This window comes from Manis pentadactyla, chromosome X, assembly GCF_030020395.1.
Source record: "Manis pentadactyla isolate mManPen7 chromosome X, mManPen7.hap1, whole genome shotgun sequence".
NCBI classification, from domain to species: domain Eukaryota; kingdom Metazoa; phylum Chordata; class Mammalia; order Pholidota; family Manidae; genus Manis; species Manis pentadactyla.
The window spans coordinates 12,768,695-12,789,292 of NC_080038.1; the positions used below are offsets into that span (position 1 = coordinate 12,768,695).

General features: G+C 45.6%; 1 protein-coding gene across 1 annotated transcript; it reads left to right on the top strand.

Annotated features, from left to right (window-relative positions):
• Positions 1-563: 563 nt before the first annotated feature.
• On the top strand, positions 564-20,598 carry LOC130681764 (uncharacterized). Its single transcript, XM_057495328.1, has 4 exons — positions 564-2,411; positions 5,881-6,093; positions 12,245-12,396; positions 19,367-20,598. The coding sequence occupies exons 1-4, from the start codon at positions 2,396-2,398 to the stop codon at positions 19,979-19,981; spliced, it is 996 nt and encodes a 331-aa protein (XP_057351311.1). The 5' UTR covers positions 564-2,395; the 3' UTR covers positions 19,982-20,598.

Here is a 20,598-nt window from a genome sequence, read left to right on the forward strand (position 1 = left end):
CGCCGGGACCCTGAAGGTCGCATTTAGGGTCCCCCCACATCCCCTTCTGCCTGCCCCACAGAGCGGCCTGTTCGCTTCAGCTGCACATCAGCCGTGTTGGTACCAGGAATCTGCCCAGCTGCCGGAAGAATTCAGTGTCGCGATGGTGGGACCCACCCTGCGTGGAGTACAGAGCCCTGTGCCTCAGCCTGAGGCCCGTGCCGATGTCCTGGACCCTTGGAAGCCCGGCACCCAGGCATCGCTGGCCTGTGGCAGGGGGATCTCGGGCCCAGGCCTGCTGCCAGGTTTAACAGCTCCCGTGGCTGTTCAGGTGCAGCCAGGGTCAAGACCAGGCGTGTAGCAGAGTGACCTGTGCCACTGGTACATTGGGTGGGTCCCTTGTCTGCCCCCCTCCCTCGAGGGCAGTGGCTGGAGTCTGGGCCCCAGGATCCCAGCCGCCCCATCCTCACTCCCCCGGCTCTCTCCAGGGCCACACCTTCTGCCCTTCCCTCTGTTGCATTCCAAGATGTGACCACCCCTTCCCTGCTCTTTTTCTCGTCCCCACAAACGTTGGGGTCGTCAGTTCAGCGCTGTACACTCTGCACGTGTGGTGTCCCCCAGCTTGGGTTTGGCCTCTAAGGGAGGCTGGAGAGGCCTGGGCTTGCCAGCCTGTGTTCGGGGCCTTTGCTGCAAGTTTTCTGTTACTAAAGGGTGAGGAGCCTTCTTCCTGAGAACTTGGGCCCTTGAGGACTTTCAGTCCGACCCTTCCCACAGACCTCATACAATGCTCACGGACTAGCTTCCTCCAGAGGACCAAGGACACCAGGCAGCTGGCTGTGTGAAGAGTGCTCTGTGCGGGAATGCCCGGTGGTGGTCACCCTGAGCTGTCAGCAGAGGTCGGTGCCCCCAGCACAGCTGTTTTATTACCTCCTGCTGTCTTACCTTCTCCTGTACCTGGTTATATTTTATTCCATACTGGATATTCTGTTTAAATACTGTTTGGACAAATAACTTGATGTAATCTTCATAGGAAAGGATTTTTTGCTTATGACACCCACCTGGGAGTGCTACATCCCCAGGTGATGGTGAGACTGACGTACAGTCCACGTGGCTCACTGAATTCTGGAGCACCTTTACTCCACAGGGAGGCCTCTCTGAGGTCCCTGTCCGAGGGACGGGGTAGTTTACTCCCTCTGTCCCTGGTGGGTACCAGACTTTGACTTTGGTCTCTCAGTCCCAGCACGTCACCACACGTGCAGCCTGGCCTCTCCCAGCCTTTTCTGGGGGCCTTCTATTTTATCATACTTAATTCTTCGACCCTTGCGATGGAAGTGCCGTTTCATATAACTAAGGGGTGGTGCTGCTCTCCAGGAACCTAGGAAAGGGGTGTATTAACAAGAACTCCTAATGTCAGGCAAACTGATTTGAGGGCTAAAAGTGAAAGTAACCTGGAGGACTCGCACAGGAGATACTCATTCTTACCAGGGGGCTTTAGGAAAGCGTCGTGGTGTAGGTATTATTGGAACAGATGTTACATTGGAGAGGCTTTGAAGGATGTGAACAATTTCCAGAAGCAACTGAGCAGAAGGTAGAGTAACCTAGGGGATGTGAGCGTGGGCTATGGGGGGCTGATGGTGCGTTCAAATCATGAGTCTGCTGACATTCTTGTGGCTTTGAGCAAGTTGCTGAGACCCTCAGCTTCAGTTTTCTCATTTTGAAAATGGGACAATAATACCTCTTAAAATGTTGACGGCCACATAAGTTCCGATATGTTCAGTGGCTGCCTTGTAGTGAGAACTCGGTAGATCGTAGCTATTATGAAGCAGATGGGTGTTTCGGGAGAAAAAAGTGAGCAGAGAGGAGATGGCGGAAGGGAAGCGGGGTAAGGACTTAGTCAGCCTCATTGGCGCACATTTTAAAAGTTGGATTATTCTCAGATGTTTCCAAAGCTGGCACTGGACGTGAATGTAAAACCCAGAAAACGATTAAGTCTCAAGTCAAATCTCTTACATTCTACACTTTCTCTATGATGCGTTATGCGTGGAGAGCATTTTCTGAAGGGAGGAACTACACTGGTGGTAACCCTGTCACTTTTTTTTTCTCTATGATTCAAACTCCGTACATACAGATAGAAAATGAAAGGAAGGGAGGCGAGGTTGGCGTCGGCCCTGCGCTGCCCCTCCAATCGCATGCGCATACTGGTCGACACTGCGCAGCCGCAGAGACATTTTAAGTGGTCACATTTGCGCGGCTTCCATCTGGCGCCTCGGTCTACTGCAGTCCTTTCGTGTGCGCAGTCGCAGTGCAGACGCCGAGCCGACGGCGATCCTGAGGCGCTCCGAGTCGACGGCGATCCTGAGGAGCTCAGCGGCAACGGCGATCCTGAGGCGCTCAGAGCCAGGCTCTCAGACTCACAATGTTTGAGGAGCAGGGTAAGGACCCCTTCCCGATGCTGCTCTACTAGTTTCTGCCTCTTTCCTCACATAGCCTGAGGGAAGCTCTGACGGGGTTCGCACCAAGCCTTCTGACTGGGATTGTCTGGTTACTGGCCAGGGTGCTTCCAGAAGCGACGTCTGGGCGGTGTGGAAGTGCAGTATTGTGGGCAGATTCTGGCCCAGGGTCTGGGGTGACCCACGGCTGGAGGTGTCTGTGGGGTTCATGAAGTCTCAGGTAACTGAGGTGGCCCCCAGGTTCATAGTGTCCCAGGGTTTTGAGGTGGTGCCGGGGCTCATGGTGTTCGCGGGGTCTGGAGGCCGCCCCGCGGCTTAGGGCGTTCCCGGGGGCTCGTGGCATTTACGGTCGCCTGAGGTGGACCCAGGCTCGTGGCTTTTCCAGGGCTCCTGGTGTTCCCGGGTGCCTGAGGAGGACACGAGCTCATGGAGGGCCTGGGCTCATGATGTCCCAGGGCGCTCGTAGAGGTCCCGGGGCTCGTGGCGTTCCCGCGCACTTGAGGCGTTCCTGGGGCTTGTGGCGTTCCCGTTTGTTCACGGTCGTCCCGGGCTCCTGAGGTGGACCCGGGAGCTCAAGATGGTTCCGGGGTTTGTGGCGTTTGTGGGAGTTCAGGATGGTCCCTGGGCGTGGCGTGCCCACGGCTCGTGACATTCCCAGAGCTTGTGGGTCTCGCCATTTTTTTCCAGGCCTTCTAGCGGCCGTACAACGGTGCCGTATATTCACCGTGATCCGTCCCCCTTGCCCTGCAGGGGGTGGTGTGCCGAGCTGTGGTTCCAGAAGCAGCTGAACTCTATCGTCGAGTTTTTTTTCGAGGCCTGGTGCGCACGCACCGGCAGCGGCTGCTGAGCACAGCCGTTAGGGCAGTAAAGCAGTGTGGCCTCGGGCTGGCGTTCTCCTGGCAGGGAGGGGAGGACTTGGTGTGCTAGGAGGGCGAGTCTGCACTTTGCAGCCTCAAATTTTAGCAGTGTTGTGGCACGGCGGGCTACGGTGGTTGCCACTCTTCCTGGGATGCCCGTGCCAGTGCACTTTTGGATTTGGCACTTGCTAAGTACCTGGTGCTGACTTTCTGAGACATTTGTCCTTAATTCTTTATGCTTTCAATTTACCTGTTGGAGGAAGTAGGGGTCCAGGAAGGACCAAGACGCTCTGACTTTACGTAGAATTTTGAGTTTAAAAAATTGACAAACTACCTATAACTGTAATCAATCATCATAACATCTTTTGAGATTGAGACGTTTATTTTGAGGTTTTGATGGTAATCATATTTGAGCAAAAACAGCAAACGCAGCCTCTGTTTTATTGTAAATATGTAAACGAGAAGGAAAATGAAGATGTAGGTGGGGAGAAGTCCTCCAGTATAGAGCCCGTTCTTTGCTTCAAGAAGATAGACGCAGGAGGCAGAGAATACTGTAAAATATGAGGACTCCTGTAATGCAAGGGAGCCCTTCCCTGCATACCCCAGGCCATTCCTGCTCGCTGTACAGTTGAGCCTTGTGTTCGATAGAAAAGGCTCTAACTTAGTCTGCTGGGGATTGCCTCCTTCCCTCCCCTCCCTCACTCTCCCCGAATTTGACCTGCTCTAGTGGTTTTATAACATGAAGTGGTAAGCTGGTTTAATGTTTACAAATAGTGATTTTACAAGCGGCTCTTCTGCACAGTGTTTGATAAAGCAGGGCAATGGCAGTCTGGACAGCATTATCCCCCCTTCTGGCCAACTCTGTAGTCTGAAGTTTGATACAAACCATGGAAGGGCTGCTTTTGAGAGTCCTGACAGATTTCGAAAGTGATTGTTCAGTATGCGGACACGCTTTTGCTAAAAAAAACCCCGAGTGGTCTGGCTGTTGTAATCGGCCCCGTTTTGCCGTGTATTCCTTGCAGTAGCCATCAGGTGAAACGCAGGTTTCAGCCCTCACCGTTGTGAACTATGCCTTATCTGGTAAGTTCCTGGCAAAACTTAGTTCCTTGCACCTTGGGAACATAATCTTCAAAAAGGTTCTAAATGTTCTCTTTTAGAAATAGCTTACGAAGGTTGTGTATGTACCTAAATGAATTAACTGGAATTTTACAAATTGACCCAGAATCCGTGGTAGAGTTCTCAATACCTCTCCTAGTCCTAGTTTGAAAAATCTGTTGCTATACCAAAGCTCGTCTTAGAAATAAAATTTCAATTACTTTTGTTATTTTCTTCTGGTTATAAAGTCTAAAGTTTATTGGAGAGAATCGTAAATACAGAGAAGTCTAATCATGATAATTTTGCCACCCAGAGAGAGCAACTTAGAACACTGGTATGTTTCCTGGCACTCTCAAAACGAGGATTACCCTGTATTTTTCTGTTTTGAGTCTCGTCCCACCTTTAACATTATTTCACGAGCATGTCTAACATCAGCAAGTGTTCCTTGAGAATGTACTTGTATTAGCTATGTACCACTCCGTCCTATGGAAATACCGTGATTTATTTAACTGATTCCCTTTTGTTTGGATAATTAGGTATTTGCTAAGGTTCTATTTTTTTCTGTGAGGACTGTTAAGTAGAGTTCACAGCAACTCTCCAAACCCTGCCCTACATTCGATGGATGAGAAGACAGAGGTGAAAGACTAGACATATCTTGCTGAAAGGTCACACATCTGCTTGGCTACAGAGCCTGAACTGGAACCTATGTCATGGAAATCCTCGCTTAGTACCATTTCACACCACCATAGCCCCTCACACTAGCTAATTGCTTTATTCTAATGCTTTGGTCTATTTCAAATAAATGTATTGAATCCAATTTAAGATGCAATGTAAATTTGATTTGTGACTTAATACTTCAAGCCTAAACATGATCTTTTTCAGGCCAACTTTAAGAAATAAGAAAGCGCATTTATACATCAAGCATTTTGCCTACTGTGCTATCTTTATGTTCATTAAAATGGTTTACCGAGTTGATATTTCGCATCTAGTTTGTGTCCGCCTGGTTCACATTTTCTGATTCAATTTGGATTTGTTTCATAACATTTACTATGGTACTTTATTTCTGTATTTTTTTCCATCATAAAGGCTAATGTCAAGTTGTAGAGAACAAGTTTGGAAATTAGTGATCACTAGAAAGGGTGGCTATATAACATCAGTCTCATCATTCAGAAGTTAAAAGCATATCACTGAACACATAGCATGGGCCATAGGAGGTGGTCATGTTTCTTAAATGAGAAGAAACTTATTGCTTTATAAAATTGCAAGTACTAGAAATAGTATTATACGTGTTTGTGTACATATAAACACGTACATACCTCAAACTTCATACTGGGCAATTGATTTCTCTGCTACCTGGCAGGGCTTTGAGATATGAAATCATCTGATGCAATTTTTTCAGCTAAAATGGTTTTTAAACACTCCATGACTTTATAAGGTGGTTTCCTCTAGAAACTGTGTTTTTAAGGGGATATCTAAGTTTTCTCTTTTCCAATTTTTAGATCATATCACTGTAACTCTTGGAGATGACAGTGCTGACAGTGAGGACACCTCTCACTGTAGTGACCGTGACAACAGCTCTGATGTTGTGATAATAGAAGATTCTGACTCAGAGCTTAGTGAGAATGGACTTCCCACGGACAGCGTGTCAACCGATCAACCAAATTTTCAAGGCAGGGGTGATAACCATCGGCAGCTATCCCAAATGCCACACGGTAATTTTGTTAAATTTCCTCCTGTGTGAAATTTTGCTCCCTGGTCCCCATTTCCACTAAATTGCTTAAATATCGCTAGAACCTTTCACTAACTAGTTGTTATCAGAGGGCCAAGCTTCATGGTAATATCACAATGTTTCCCTGGGCGTGCGTTTTCCCTTCCTTTAAGCTTTATCATGTCCCCTTTTCCATTTTTGGTATATGGGGGGGGGGCGAATGTAAAATATGGAGGGGCAGATATACAAATATATAAGAGCATGGGGGAAAATAGATTTCCTTTCTCTGAAAAATTGACACCTGGCCAAACAAATTATAACTATTTGGTGGCAAAGCAAAAACTGAACTTATGGGAAAAACAGCTTCCTTGGGTCAAGAGTCCATGGAGCAGAAGAGCTAAAGAATCAATAAAAAAACTCCTGGGACTAATAAGCACTTGTACTTAAGATTGTAGGATACAAGGTTAATATGCCAAAGTCAATCCCTTCTCTATGGAGCAGCAGTGGACAGTTGGAGCTTGAAATAAAAAACACTGCACCAGTTATTTCAGCACCTAGAAAAGCGTCCACGGAACGTGGAGTCCTACGACCGGGATGGCTGCAGGTATACTAGTCCTTGCAATGGCTGCTTCTCAGCCACCGTCAGAAGGGAAATATGAGGCCATTCTCTCCTCACTTAGACACAGAGCCAAGAGACGTCAGTCCCTTGGAATGTTTCTTCAGTAGCTAGATGACAATTTGTTCTGTGCCTTCTGCTTAGAGAATTGGGCTTTCTACTCTTTAAAACAATGAAATGTTGTTTCCAGATTCGAGATGGGCGAACTTTTTCTGTAAAACGCCAGATAGTAAGTTTTAGGCTTTGCCGCCATAAGGGCTCTGCCACAGCCACTCAACGGTGCTGCTGAAGCATGAAAGCGGCTGATAGGTGAGCACATCAGTGTAGCTGTGTTTCAGTAAAACTTTCTGGACACTGAAATTTGAATTTCCTGTGAGTAGTTCACTTCATTAAGTATTCCTCTTGTTTTTGTTGTGTAATCATTTAAAAAGTGAAAAAGGGAAACAAACCATTCTTGGCTCATAGGCTGTTACAGAAACAGGCGGCAAGATGGATTTGGCGCGCAGGCCATACTCTGCTGACCCCTGATCTTTGCCAGAAGGTCATTTGATACCACTTGGTTTCTGTTACGGTTTTAAAACTATATGCAGGACCAGCAGGACCCTTCCTTAGTGTGTGTGTTACAGAACATCTATCTGGCTGACTCCAACAGCCCTCCTTAGTGGGAAGGAACTAGAGGAGAATTTTCAAATCTGGATACCCTCTCACCTATGATTTCTGCTCCTCGGACTTTATCCTACGGAACTACTCACACAAGTGCGAGACTGTTCAGCAGTGTTCTTTGCCAGAGCAAAACTTGAGAAGTAACGTGAATTTCCATGAATCGGGGACTGGCTAAATAAATAAATCATGGCCTGTCTGCATGATAGGAAGGTCAGAAGCTGTTAAAATGATTGCAGTATATCTAAAGGTACTAGTCTGGAAAGACCAATAAATGTTTAGTGAAAAAGGGGGGTCGCAGAGCAGTACTGATAGTCTGTTCCCTTTTATCTAGCTAACTGAAGGAAAAATTGAGAATAGGAGATTTCAGAAAATGTGGCCAGTTCACTTTTGTTGTGTGGTAAAACATACATAACATCCTATTTATCATTTTCACCATATGTAAGTGTACCACTTGCAGCATTAAATAGCCTAACAGCTCTGGCTAGAAGTTTTAGTACAAGGTTGACAGCAGTGTTGAAAGTGTTCCTAATCTTAGCGGGAGAGCATTCAGTCATTCACCCTTGAGTATAATGTTAGAGGTGGCTTTTCATGAACACCCTTTATGTGGCTGTGGAAGTTTCCTTCTGCTCTCAGTTTTCCTAAGACTCTTTATGACGAAATGGTATTGGGTTTTGTCAGATGCCTCTTCTGCATCAGCTGAGATGATCATGTTCTCTCCCTTTATTCTATTAATGTGATGTGTCACAGTGATCGATTTTCTTATGTTGGACCACCCTTTTATTCCTGGGAGAAATCCCTCCTGTGAGCGATCCTTTTAATTTGCTGTTGGATTAGATTCGCTAATATTTTCTGGGGAATTTTTGTATGTGGATTTGTAAGGGATATTGGTCTGTAATTTTTCTTTTCTTGTAATATCTTTGTCTCGCTTTAGTATCAGGGTAATTGTGGCCTCACAGAAAGAGTTAGGAATTGTTCTCTCCTTTTCAACTTTTTGGAAGAGTTCGAGAAGGAGTGGTGGTAATTCTTCTTCAAGTGTGTGGGAGAACCCGCCAGTGAAGCCCTCTGGTCCAGGCCTTTTCTTTGCCGGGAGGTATGTGATGACTGATTCCATCTCTACCTGTTACAGGTTTGAGATTTTCCATTTTTTCTTGAGTCAGGTCAGATAAAGAATTTTTTAAATCGTAAGAACAAATTGCTTCCTCAAGGTATCACCATCAAGCAATCAGAAAATATATGGAAAAACCCCCAACTGAAATGGCTACAAATAACTAATCAAAATTCTAAGGAATGTGTGGATAAAAAATAGCAGAACCTACATGAAAGGAAAGCAAGAACTTACTGAGGGTCATAAAATAAGCCTTGAATAAGGATTTGATTCAAGAAACACAAATTGTTCCTGGATGAAAAAAAACCCTCTAGTATAACTTAAAAAAAACTTGGGAAAACCTGTTTAAGGAACAGATGGTAATTTGCCAGATCAAACAATAGATATTTTCAAAGGGCAATTGTTAAAATAGTACTAGTTCTGAAGTAAGGAGTCAGATTTAGTGCAGTAGGAAGCTCATAAACAATGAAGAATTTAGTGTTAACACGATATGAATATGAGAACCATGGATAGGAAATCATGCTGGTACAAGTGCTTAACGACTGAAGCAAAAAGCCTGCTGGGTTCCACCTCACATCACACACTTAAACAGTTTCAAGATGGATTAAAGAGTTGAGTATCTAGTAAGTGGAAGTACGGAAAATTAGAAGATACTTGAGCATTTTCTAATGTAGTTAAAGATGAGGTATAAGAGCCGTTCAAGAAATCACAAAAGTATTGATGAATTTCATGAAATAAAACAAAGAACCCCTTCTTATCTCAAAATTATCAGACTCCAAAATCGCATCACCACCTGAGAAAAGTTATTTGCTGAAAATAAACATTTTCCAGGCTTACGATTCTGAAGATGGCAACGCCTCATACAGATCAAACAGGAAACACTGAAATCCCAATCCCAGGCCAAGAGCAGAAGACACGAAAAATAACAAATCACAGAACTCTTAGTGGATAGAAAACATCTGAAAAATATTCAACCGCGTTAGTAACAAGAGAAATGCAAATTAAAATGGGATATAAACGTTAAACTTCCGTCTACCAAATTAGCAATTCTTACATGGTAGCTCACGTTGGTAATAATGGAGAAAAACCACTGCATTGCAGTTGTCCGAGAATGAAAATTAATACAGCCTTCTTGCACACGTTGGCAGCACCTATCAGGGGCCCCTGAAATGTTCATACCCTTTAATCAAGTGATTCTTCCAGAAATCCATTAGAAGGAGCTCCTCAGGGATGTACATAAACATTTACATTTGGATGTGCACATAGCATTAAAGCAAACGAGTGCAAAATTGGAAGCCACACAAATGTCCCACAACAGAAAACACAAAACATGACCTACGGACATCCACACAATGGAAGATCACACAGGCATGTAAAATATCTCTTAAATCATTGTACGCCAGCCAAAAAAATTTTTAAGGTGGAAAAAAAATTTTTTAAATTTCAAATGACACACAGAATTGCTCAGAATGCACGCACAGTGTGATTCAAGCTATGTAAAATATACACGGAGCAAGAAAGAGAAGGAAATCTAGCTAAGGGTTATGATATTTATTGGTGGTGGATTACTTAATTTAGCGTCTGAATTTTGTATAGAGAGCTTAATTTGATCTAGGTAGACTTTTTATAAAGATCTATCACATACAAACGTATGCATAAATCATAAATATGCAGCTTAAGTAATTTTCAAGTTAACGCACACATATAACTAGCACGCGCACCAAGAAATAGGTTATGAGCTCCCCAGAATCAGCCTTCAGCTCCCTTCCAGTCCCTACTCGTCTTGCAAGGTAGTACAGTCCTGACATCTGCCACCACTGATCTCTTCTGCCTGTTTTTGAGCTTTAGGTCAGTTGATGAGAACTGTTCTGGGTTCCTGGATCCAATTCCTACGAGTGTGCTTGGGGGAGGGGCGGGGGAAGGGGCGCTTCCCACAGCACACCAAACAATTCTCGGGCACTAGCAGCGGACGAGAATTGAACCCAATTCAGACACTACTGGTAGGTAGCGTCAGATCCCACAGGTTAAGGCTTCAGTCCGACAAGACCCGTCACCCCCGCCCCTTCAGACGCCAGCGCCAGTCCCACTCCCGGGCGGTGTGCTTCTGACCGAAGAGCTGTAAATCAGAGGATCACACAACCTCCCTGGGTTCGATTCATCTGCTAGGGCGGCTCACAGAACTCAGAAACGTTTTACTTACTGGAGCACTGCTTTACTACCAAACGGTATCAGTCAGCAACAGCCAGATGGAGAGATGGTTCAGCAAGGCTTGGGAAAGGGTGCAGGGCTTCCATACCGTCTCCCGGCGCGCCACTGTCCCCCCGTACCCACGTGTCCACCTACCCGGAAGGTCTCCGACCCACTGCCTTTGGGTTCTCTATGGCGGTTCCATCACACAGGCAGGATTGACTAACTCACTAGCCATTGGCGAGCGATTCTGCCTGCTGCCCCTCTCCCCTCCCTGGCCGTCAGGGGGATGGGGCCGAAAGTTCCAACCCTCTAATCACAGGCTCGGTGCCTTGGGTGACCAGCCCCCATCCTTAGGTGATCTAGGGGCATTCCCAAAGTGACCTTGTTAACATAACAGAAGACAGGTTTATCACGCTCACTGCTTGGGAAAATCCAAGGTTTTTAGGAGCTTTGCTCAATACTTTCTTTTGTGTCTGGCTTTTACTCAACGTTCTGGTTGTGAGATTCATCCTGGTTGTGTAGCAATAACTGGTTTACTCCCATTGCTGTGTAGTCTTCCTTTACATGAAAACAACACAGTTTAATTATGCATAGCGTGCAGTAGTTTTACAATCAGAAAAAACCCAGTTAAAAAATTTGGAGTTGCAGCTCAAATTGGAGGTATTTTATAATTGATTTGTTTCTGTAATATTGGTCTGCATTTCTCTAACTTGAAATCTTTATCTCCTTTTGCTTCTCTCGTGTGAGCTTTTGTTCATTAGTATCTCCGCTACAGGAATAAAGGCGAAGAAGAAAGGGGGTGAAACTTGAATCCCTTCATTCTGCTTCTCACTAACACTTCCCCTCCCGGTACTGTGGTTCCAGAGTTCAAATGTCTATTACAAGACACAATGTGATAACACTGCACTCCGTGTCTTTTTCTAGTGGCAGAGTGAGTGACTCAGCATCATAACCGAGCCTGCATAATTCCAGAATATTTGGGGGCTCATATTTCACATGCATTTGTTTGTTTAGGTAATGTCACAGTTCACTGCAGGAGCAGTCATAATCTCAGAGCTGAAATGACCTTAGAGATCCTCTCAGCAGCTCTCACCTGGCAGGGGAGCGCACCACGCCATTAGTGCCCTGCCCAGTCGGCCCTGCGGGGGCGGGGAGGGCGGGGGGGGGGCGGGGGATGTGCCGGGGGTGGTGGCCAGGGCAGAATAGACTCAGACTCACTTTCAGAGGCTTGCCACCTCCCTCAGTTAAAAGCCTTTTTGGGCTCCTTTACAAAAGCATTCAGGAAGCCTGCTCTCTCGTTCTGTGTGTCCCAGCATTTTACTCTGTAGCCTTTAAGATGAGAAGGATTCACTTCACAGTTGGGAATTGTGTTCGACCTTGATTCATATTCCTAGGCATGGGCAGTGTAGCCCTTCAACTTTTAAAGATTCATGCCAAATCCCTAGTGGAAAATGTCTTGTTCTGTTACTCTCTGGAATTCAACCAGGACTCCAGTTCAATTTGAGCTGGCATTCTGAGAACATATCCGTATTATTAAAGGAGCAGGTGTGTGAAGCGACTTTCTTCTGTGCTGCTTTTCAGGAGCAGAAGTTTTGCCAAGCCAAGGTGACCAAGGAGTTTCGCAAGTGAGCTTTCCCGGAAGTTTCAAAAGCTACCGCTCGCGCCCAGGGGACATGGAGCCTGTCCCTGCGCCCAACACACGAGGATCATCTCCTCCAAGGGAGAATGATATGGTTTGTATATTAAAGTGAAAAATTTGTTCTTTTCATTCTGCTTAATTACTTTGTTTCAAGATCGAGTTTAATTTCATGCAGTGAAATGCACAGGTCTTAAGTACACAGTTCAATGAGTTTAGACACACATGTATACCTACCCCTCTAGCAAGATGAAGAACCTTTCCATCATCCCAGAAAGTGCCCTCACGTCTCTTCCCGGTAAGTCACAATCCCCCAGGAACTTAGCGAAGTACCTTCCTCATGTTTATTCTGTCGCAGATTAGTTTCGCCTGTTCTCGGGCTTCATAGAAATGGAATGGTACGGTGTGTACTCTTTTGTGTCACAGTGTCTGTGTCTTCAGAATGATGTTTTGGAGATGATCTGGTTGTAGCAATATTCATTCCTGTTTATTGCTGAGCAGTATTGCATTGCTTGAGCACCCATACTTTGTTCACCCATGCTCCTTGCGAAGGGCATTTGGGTTGTTCCCAGTTTTTCGCTATTATGAGTGAAGCGGCTATGAACATTATTATGGAAGTCTCTTTGTGAACGTAAGTTTACGTTTAATTTGGGTGCGTTCTTAGGAGTCGACGTAGTGGGTCATGGGGTAGATGAGCGTTTACGAGAAACTGTCAGGCAATTTTCTGGAGTGGTTGTACTGTTTTAAATTTCCATCATATTTTGCTATGCTTCCTCCTCTCAGGGTGAATAGAGGAGATGATTACACTGTATACAATTTGGCCCAGCAGAAAATGCATTTATTTACTTACGTAAGGCTAGTAATGCCTCCTAAGTGGCACAGGCACTCTTAACTTGTCAGTCCCAGTTTTTGGTCTTTGGAGAAAATGTTAACTGCCTACCAAAGACTCATGGTGTCTGCCATAAGTAGGCGAAGGCACTTTGAAATGCATAAAGCACTGTGCCAGGATAGGATGGCAATGGTACTTTTAGGAGTACCAATCTGTATTGTAATTCCATACATCTACTGCTGTCTAATAAGTTTGTAATGCAGGGCCGATTCATATAATTTTAAGATCAAACACATTGATAACCACGTGGCATGTTTATATTAAAATATTCTTGTAGTCCATAGTTCATCCTTAGAATAGAGTTATTATAATTAAATGTAATGGTTATTTGCTGTCTCTTTACTTATTTACGCCCTGTTTCCTTCCAAAGCAGGATTTCTTCCCTGTTTTAGAGATTTATTAAGAAAAGCAGGTGCTTAAGTGTTTTCTACTTTGTCCACAGAGTGTCACTGTTGGATTATTTGAATCGCCAAAGCCGGCTAACATTTAGTTCCTTGTTCGTGGTTCGGAATATTTCCTTTTAAAGCAGTCAGATTATCGGAAGACTAGTCTTTCTAGCCTGAAGTACATAAGGGGGTAAGAAGCTTGGTGGAAAATGGTGTCCTCAGTGTAGGTGGGTTACTGAGAAATCAGTTCTGCACGCGTATCTTTCCATGTTGTAGTATTTGCAGTGGGCAGAGGTTCCTTCAGGCTGTTGGTGCTTCCTGAAAGCGAAATTGAAGTCCTGAACTTTTCCTTCAGTTCTTTCTTTCATATTTCCTTTTGGTTTATTGATAAATCTTCCCTAGACAAGAACACGAATACCCGATTATGAAGCAGGTGCAAGTGTCATTAATGAATGTATATCAGAGTGAATACTTACATAATATTCATTTCTAATTGCCAAGCATACTCACACTTACTATCCTAAAGAAAATAATTTAAATTCTTTTTCAGTCTTCATAGAATGTGGAGTTTACTGTGAACTCCTGAACTGAAGAAAATATTTCTCATGCATGTGTCTGCTTCCTTAACAATGAGCAGTTAACTGACAGTGAACACTTCACCATTTTACTTCCCTCTTTTCCTTGTCTAATAGGAAATTCACAGCAGTCTTTTTTATCATGTTTCGGTAGCTCTTCTGATTCGTGAAACATTTTAAGATTTGCAGAAAAGTTGCAAAAATATTAGAGTTCCTGCAACTTCCTTAATGTTAACTTACCTACATAGCGTAAAATCGTGGTAATTGTCGCAGCACAGTACACTTTTCAAAAGCAGGATATTAACACTGGTACAGTACTGATAGCTAAACTGAGCCCCTGTGGGCCTTTCCCCAGACCTCCTCCCCCACGTGCTTCTCCTGTTCCAGAATCCGATCCAGTACCCCACACTGAGTTTAGTTGTCTCCGTATTCTCTTCCAGCCTGTGGCAGTTCTCATTCTTTCCTTGTCTTTCCTGACCTTGACATTTTTGGTGAGTGTTCGGATCAGCTATTTTGTAGAGTGTCTCTCAGTGTTGGCACGTACGATATTTTCTCTTGATGAATAGACTGAGACTTGCGTTTTTGGCAAGAACACGTCACAGATGATATCGCCTTCTCATTGCATCGTATCAGGAGTACATGGGGTCCATATATCTTGTTACTGGTGATGTTAACGTTGACCACTTGGTTAACATGGTGTCTTCTGGATTTTTCCACTGTAAAGTTACTATTTGTCCCTTTGCAACTAGTAAGCATCTTGGGTGGGAGGGCGCTTTGAGGCTATGCTAACCTCCTGCTTCTCCTCAACGTCTTGCCCACTGAGTCAGTTAGCTCCTGGATTTTACCTGCAGTACTGAGTACTGTGTGTTTGCCTAGTGGTGACTATTTGCTCATTCTTTCGAATATACTACTTGGGATTCATTGGTAAGGAAGAGCTGTCCTTTCTCCTCCATTTATTTCCTTATTCAATTGCGTGTTTTCTATCAGTATGGACTCGTTGGCATTTATGTATTATATGAGTTATCACCCAACGTTATCATTATTTTATTGATCAAATTTCCCATCTGTGGCTATTGGGAGGGTGCTCCTTCTGCTTGGCTCCTGTGGCCTTCTGACACGCTTCCACTTTGTTCTGAGGACTTCCTTACTTGCTGACGTCACAAGATGTTTTAGGCTCATTTCTACTTTCCCTGCCCAGCCCTGTCATTCACTTCTTTCCAGGAAGCCCTGCTTCATTTTACGGGAGAATGCTGTTTAGAAGCCAAGATCGAGATTCTAGGTGGGGTCATGGCTCGTCTTGTCATTGATGTTAGTCCCTCGCGGGGGACAAAGTTAGGAAGTAAACGTATGTTTACTAATCCATGCATGCCTCCCAAATCTTCGTTGTTGTGTGTGTCCTCGTATATATCATGAGTCATGTCTTCCTCCTGATGTTCACTCGCTTTTCTTACTCCTGGGCTCTTGCCTGTTAACCTCTCTCCTTACCCGCCTTTTTGATCAGCACTTACCTTTTTCATTGTCACATGAACGTGGGCTTTGGTTCTCCTTTAGCTCTGCTTCATACGGCTTCTGAAATCCTTTTGGAATGCAGGTGAAAACGACAAATAATTAGAAGAGATAAATATATGATGTTCGTTTTTCTAGTGCCTAATTCGGCTCTAGAGATATTAAGCATTGACTCCTGTTTTTATGGTATTAATAGGAGTGCAGTGCATCTGATTTTCTGCAATGAAAATCATCAAAGCCAACGTACAGAACTTCAACACTGTTGTGAGGTACCAAACTTCTGTCCCTTTCATGTAGTTTCTCAAAATTCTGAGCAAAAATTTTCTTTACCTCATTTAATGTCATGGTACTATTGATGGAAACTTTACTGTACGAGCTCGGTATGATTATCACTCCATTGTGGAAGATTTTTAAAAAACTCTGGTTCAAACAGCGTTCCCAGGTGAAGAACTTGAAAAAATAATGGCTTTTTTAACTTAAAAAAGCCCAGCACCAATGAACTGCAGGGAAGTCTTTTTCAATTAGATTGTTCAATATTTAATTTCTCCAGTATGTTCTTTAAAGAAATCGATTTGGACGAAAGTTAGGAGGTGCCTAAGTGCATGCCATGACATCTCAGCTGAGACAGAATGGCAGCCCACCAGTGGTTTTTCCTGAGTGCATCTTGCACGGTTTTGAGGGGATTTTGTAAAGATTAGAATGTTGGTAGAGTCTGGTGGCAGTGTGTATTACCAAGGGCTTGGTGAGTTGCAGACCCTAGAGGGAGTGAAAGTTTATTTTTTAAAAACTATTCCTTAACATACCAAGTTTCTTGAGTCAAATGGGCTAACATACCTTTGAGAAGTAGGAAATATTTATGTGAGTCTTTATCATTAGTATTACAGAGAACAGGCCTGCTCTGCGTAAAGGGGACACACCCAGGCCTCTGAGGGGAGGAGGATCCACTGTCTGGAGCGGGGTGGGGGTTGGGGGAGGGGGTCTCCTTTCCAGCAGGACGTCCCCGGCCTGCGGGACAGAAGCACCCACTTCTGTCCCACACCAGGGCATACTCTGCGCTGCGTGGCCTTGGGAGCCATCGCGCAGGAGGAGGTGGTGGGGAGAGCCTGCGGGGGGAGAAATGCCTGGGGCCCGTGTGGCAGCCCCGAAGTGGGCCATGAGGGGTCCTCTCCGGCTCTGCTAGGTGCTGGCTCTCTCCTTTCTTCACCTCCTTGCCTTACGGGACTAGAGCCCTGGTGCAGCGCTGGCATCTGGGCTTTTTCTGGCCTTGCCCAGCCTCCTGGTGAGGAAAACCCCTGCCTGGTCCGGGCTGGGAAGCGGGGGGGGGCGGACCGTCGGCCGCGCTCTAGTCAGGCCCTCTCCTTCCGCTCCAGCTCCAGGCACCCAGGCCTTGCCTCTCATTTCCTGGAGAGAGTGGAGGGCGAGGAGCAGAAATCCCCTGCAAGTCCAGATTCCTCCCCTGGCAGCCACCTCCTTCCCGTGGGACCCCCTCCTCCTCCTGGCAGTCTCCCTCTGTAGGGCGCGCACCTCCTCTGCTTTCTGCCTGTGACCCCCTTTCCCTGTGCTGAGGCACCTCCCTTCCCCCGTCCCCGCTCTCCCCTCTCCCCTCTGCCCTCTCCCCTCCGCCTCTGTCACTCAGCATATTCTTCTGAGCTTAAACACAGTCGCCCTTTTTGGCCTCCCATCCCCCTGGCCGTCATCCTTTCTCTCTCCTTGCCTTCGTAAAATAACACAGCTCTTTGGACATCACTTATGTTCACTCTCTGAACGTCCGACTTCCTGTGCACTCTGAGTGATGTGGATCATGCTGTGCCTTCTGCCCCGTGTGCCTTCGCCCCATCTTTACATGGGAACCCCTTCTCGGCCGGCAATTCTCAGCGCAGGCGTCTCCTCTGAAAGGCCTGCCGTGACTGCCGGCCTGGGTTAGGTCACGCTCTCCTGTGCGCAGTTAGCCTCCTGTGCGCACCTGGGTTGTGGCCTTAAGAGACGCGGTAGGTGACTGTGCGCTGTTGGACCGGTCAGCGTGTGGTATCGTTGCTATGCTAGCATTAACAGAATACTATGGCACCTTGGTTTGTCCTCAGGAGAACCCTGAGATGTATTTTCATCCCGATTCTATTCCTGTGGAAATTGAAGCGCAGAGAATTTAAGTGACCTCCCCAAGGTCGCACAGCTCCTAGGGGCCCAACTCTAGTATTTGAGCCCAACTGTGTTTGCATAGAGCCTGCACTATGTGCCTAGTGTTCTAGGCCAGTGGGCCTCACACCTGCGCGTGCATCAGAATGACCTGGAGGGCTTGTGAGACCACAGATTGCTGTCCCCTCTCGGGGCTCCCTATTCAGTAGGTCTGGTGGAAGAGTTTGCATTTCCAACAAGTTAGTAGGTGATGTTGACACTCTGGTCCATGGAGCACACTTGAGAACCACAGCTCCAGGCTGCTAATCACTGTCTCTACTGACACTGCCTCTCCAGCTAAAAAGAAGAGAGTTCCTTCGGGCAGGAGCCGGTTGGTTGTTTTTGTTTTTGTTCTTTATGTCTGCGTTCCCAGCACCTAGCAGAGTAGTCCTGGAGGGTGATAGGCCTTCCGTAAATGTTTATTTGAGTGAATGAATGAAGCAATGAGGAAATGGTCCTGACCTCTTATTTAAGTGTATCTTTTTGCTGCAGTGAGATCTCTGTGTATTTCAAGAACTGTCAGGTTTGGGCAGTCCCATAGCTGGTTGGCATATAGTCCATGTGTACTCACAAGTTTTGTAAGGCTCACTGTTGAGTGTATCATCTTAAAACCCTTTGAGGCCAGGAGTCACATCTCTTATATTTGGCCCCCCATTCTTTGCAGAGTGGTCCGCTCACTGCCTGTTAGCTCCTACCGTCCTTATGTGCAAAGAGCCTCTCTGGCCTTTTGGCAGATTTGAAATTTTCTTTCCTAAGATGCACCTTCCTTGGTGTGAAATGACTTCCTCATAAATGTGGTGGCTCACAGGAACTGGGGCATGACTACTTTCCAATAATAACGCTTCTTAAAATGCCCGTGGGATGTGGAGCAACTGAGTAGGCAGTGGGCTTATCTCCGTCCGCTGGGCTGTGTGTCACCCACAACTGGGCATCAAGTAGGAAACCGATGGCTTGAGAGCTTTCTTTGTTTCTAGCAGTCAAAATTTGGCTTGTTGTTATTTTCTTAAATGTTCCTTTTCTTTTGGAAGAGGACCTACCAGTAGCTTGTATTATACTAGGCCATCTATGATGCCATTCAAAACCTGGATCAGAAGTTTGATGTTATTCACGAAAAGATTTCAAAAATCGACCGTTCTGTGACATCAATTTGGCTAAATCACGTGTTATAAAAATATTTTCACAACTATGATAAGCCTCTGGTTTGTAAAGATGCCAATCAGAAGCGAGAGAACTAATAAGGGCCGAGCATCACTTGCTGTAGCAGCAAATGGGAAACTAATCCTATGTTGGAAAAATGCTAAAGTTTAGGTTTGAGAAATGTATGGCAATGGGTATTTCTTTGTTTGTAAACTTACTATAGAAAAGGATCTTAAAAGATCACATTGAGGAGGGATAAAACTAATCAAAATAGAGTATCAGTCTTTCATAATATAAAGCAATGCTTCATGGAAAATAAGTTATAATACGTTTACTATTTATGTTATTTCCTTTTCTACTCATTCACAGTTGGTTTTTTATGCTGGCTTTGTGTCATTTCAGAAGTCACCTCAAGATGCATACACATGTTCTAATGGCCCGCTTTCCAAAAAGATGAAACTGAAGAGAAGGGAATCTAACAATGGAGATTCTTACCCTCAAAGTTGTTGCCACGTTTTGCCAGTAAGAAGGCAGGAAAATGATTTCATTAGCAGCATTGTGGGAACATATTTCCGCTCCAGTGGGTTCTGTGAGCAGGATCTAGGGGTGATCCACCTGGAGCTTAAAGACACACAGGAGGAGCAGGAGGAAGTGGAGTGGGAGCGGAAGTGGCTGCTGCGTTCAAACCAGAGCAGCCCCGCTCCCTCCGACATTACCGCTGATTCCTATCATTCGTGTCTATGCCCGGATGATACACCAGAGGGCACCTGCTCCGGGCCCTGCTCTCCCGGCCATGGGGCCCACAGCACCAATAGTCTCTCCCCATCTGCCGACTCTCCCACAGCGGTGTCTGCAGCCCAGCCGGCCCAAGGTGAGCCCCGTGTGGCACAGAACCCTGAGATGATGACTGACCAAACTTTAAAGGATACGAACCTCAAACCACATGCGTCATATTTTGGCATCCCACCCACCTTCGGGGAGGATGAGATGTTACCCGTGACATGTAGCACTGCTTAACCTGTAGTTCTCAAGATTCTTGATATAAGCTCGTGGAAGCTGTTTGTTTTCTATTTTGAGGGCTGGTTTGGGGGATACTCATAGTGATAACTAACATTCACTGAGTGTGTATTACATGCCAGGCACTGTGCTAATCACCTGACATGCCTCTTCTCCACTAATACTCATAGTGACCCCACTGTGAGTTTTTTAATCTTCTGTTTTTCTTTGCCCGTCCCTCGGTAAATACTCAAAATGCTCCTGAAATGGCCAGAGATACAAAAGAAAAAGTACACCTCTGGCCAGCTCACACGTAACAAAGATCAAGTTTGTGCCGACAGTCCCTGGCTAGAGAAACAGATCTTCCTAGTGAACTGCAAAACTCTCTTTGGTTATCCCGCGCTAACTGTAGAGGGTCAAGTGCTGCGGTGGAGTAATGGATACCTGTTTAGACACAAAGCAGTTTCAGCACACCTCGAACGGCACACCTAACACTTTGTGAGGTCTGAGCACTTGGGTTGTCTCCTGTCTCAGCCATTTCTGTATCAGACAACCTTCAACCAAGGTATCTGTTGCACTGCAGTTCCCCTTGAAAGAGGTCATCAATGTAATATTAAAGTTACTTCTAAGATAGCTAA

What these genes read in the sequence shown, in the direction of transcription:
- LOC130681764 (XM_057495328.1), top strand. An exon ending in GCTATCCCAAATGCCACACG is followed by an intron (nt 6,094 to 12,244) that starts GTAATTTTGTTA and finishes GCTGCTTTTCAG; the next exon opens with GAGCAGAAGTTTTGCCAAGC. An exon ending in CTCCAAGGGAGAATGATATG is followed by an intron (nt 12,397 to 19,366) that starts GTTTGTATATTA and finishes GTGTCATTTCAG; the next exon opens with AAGTCACCTCAAGATGCATA.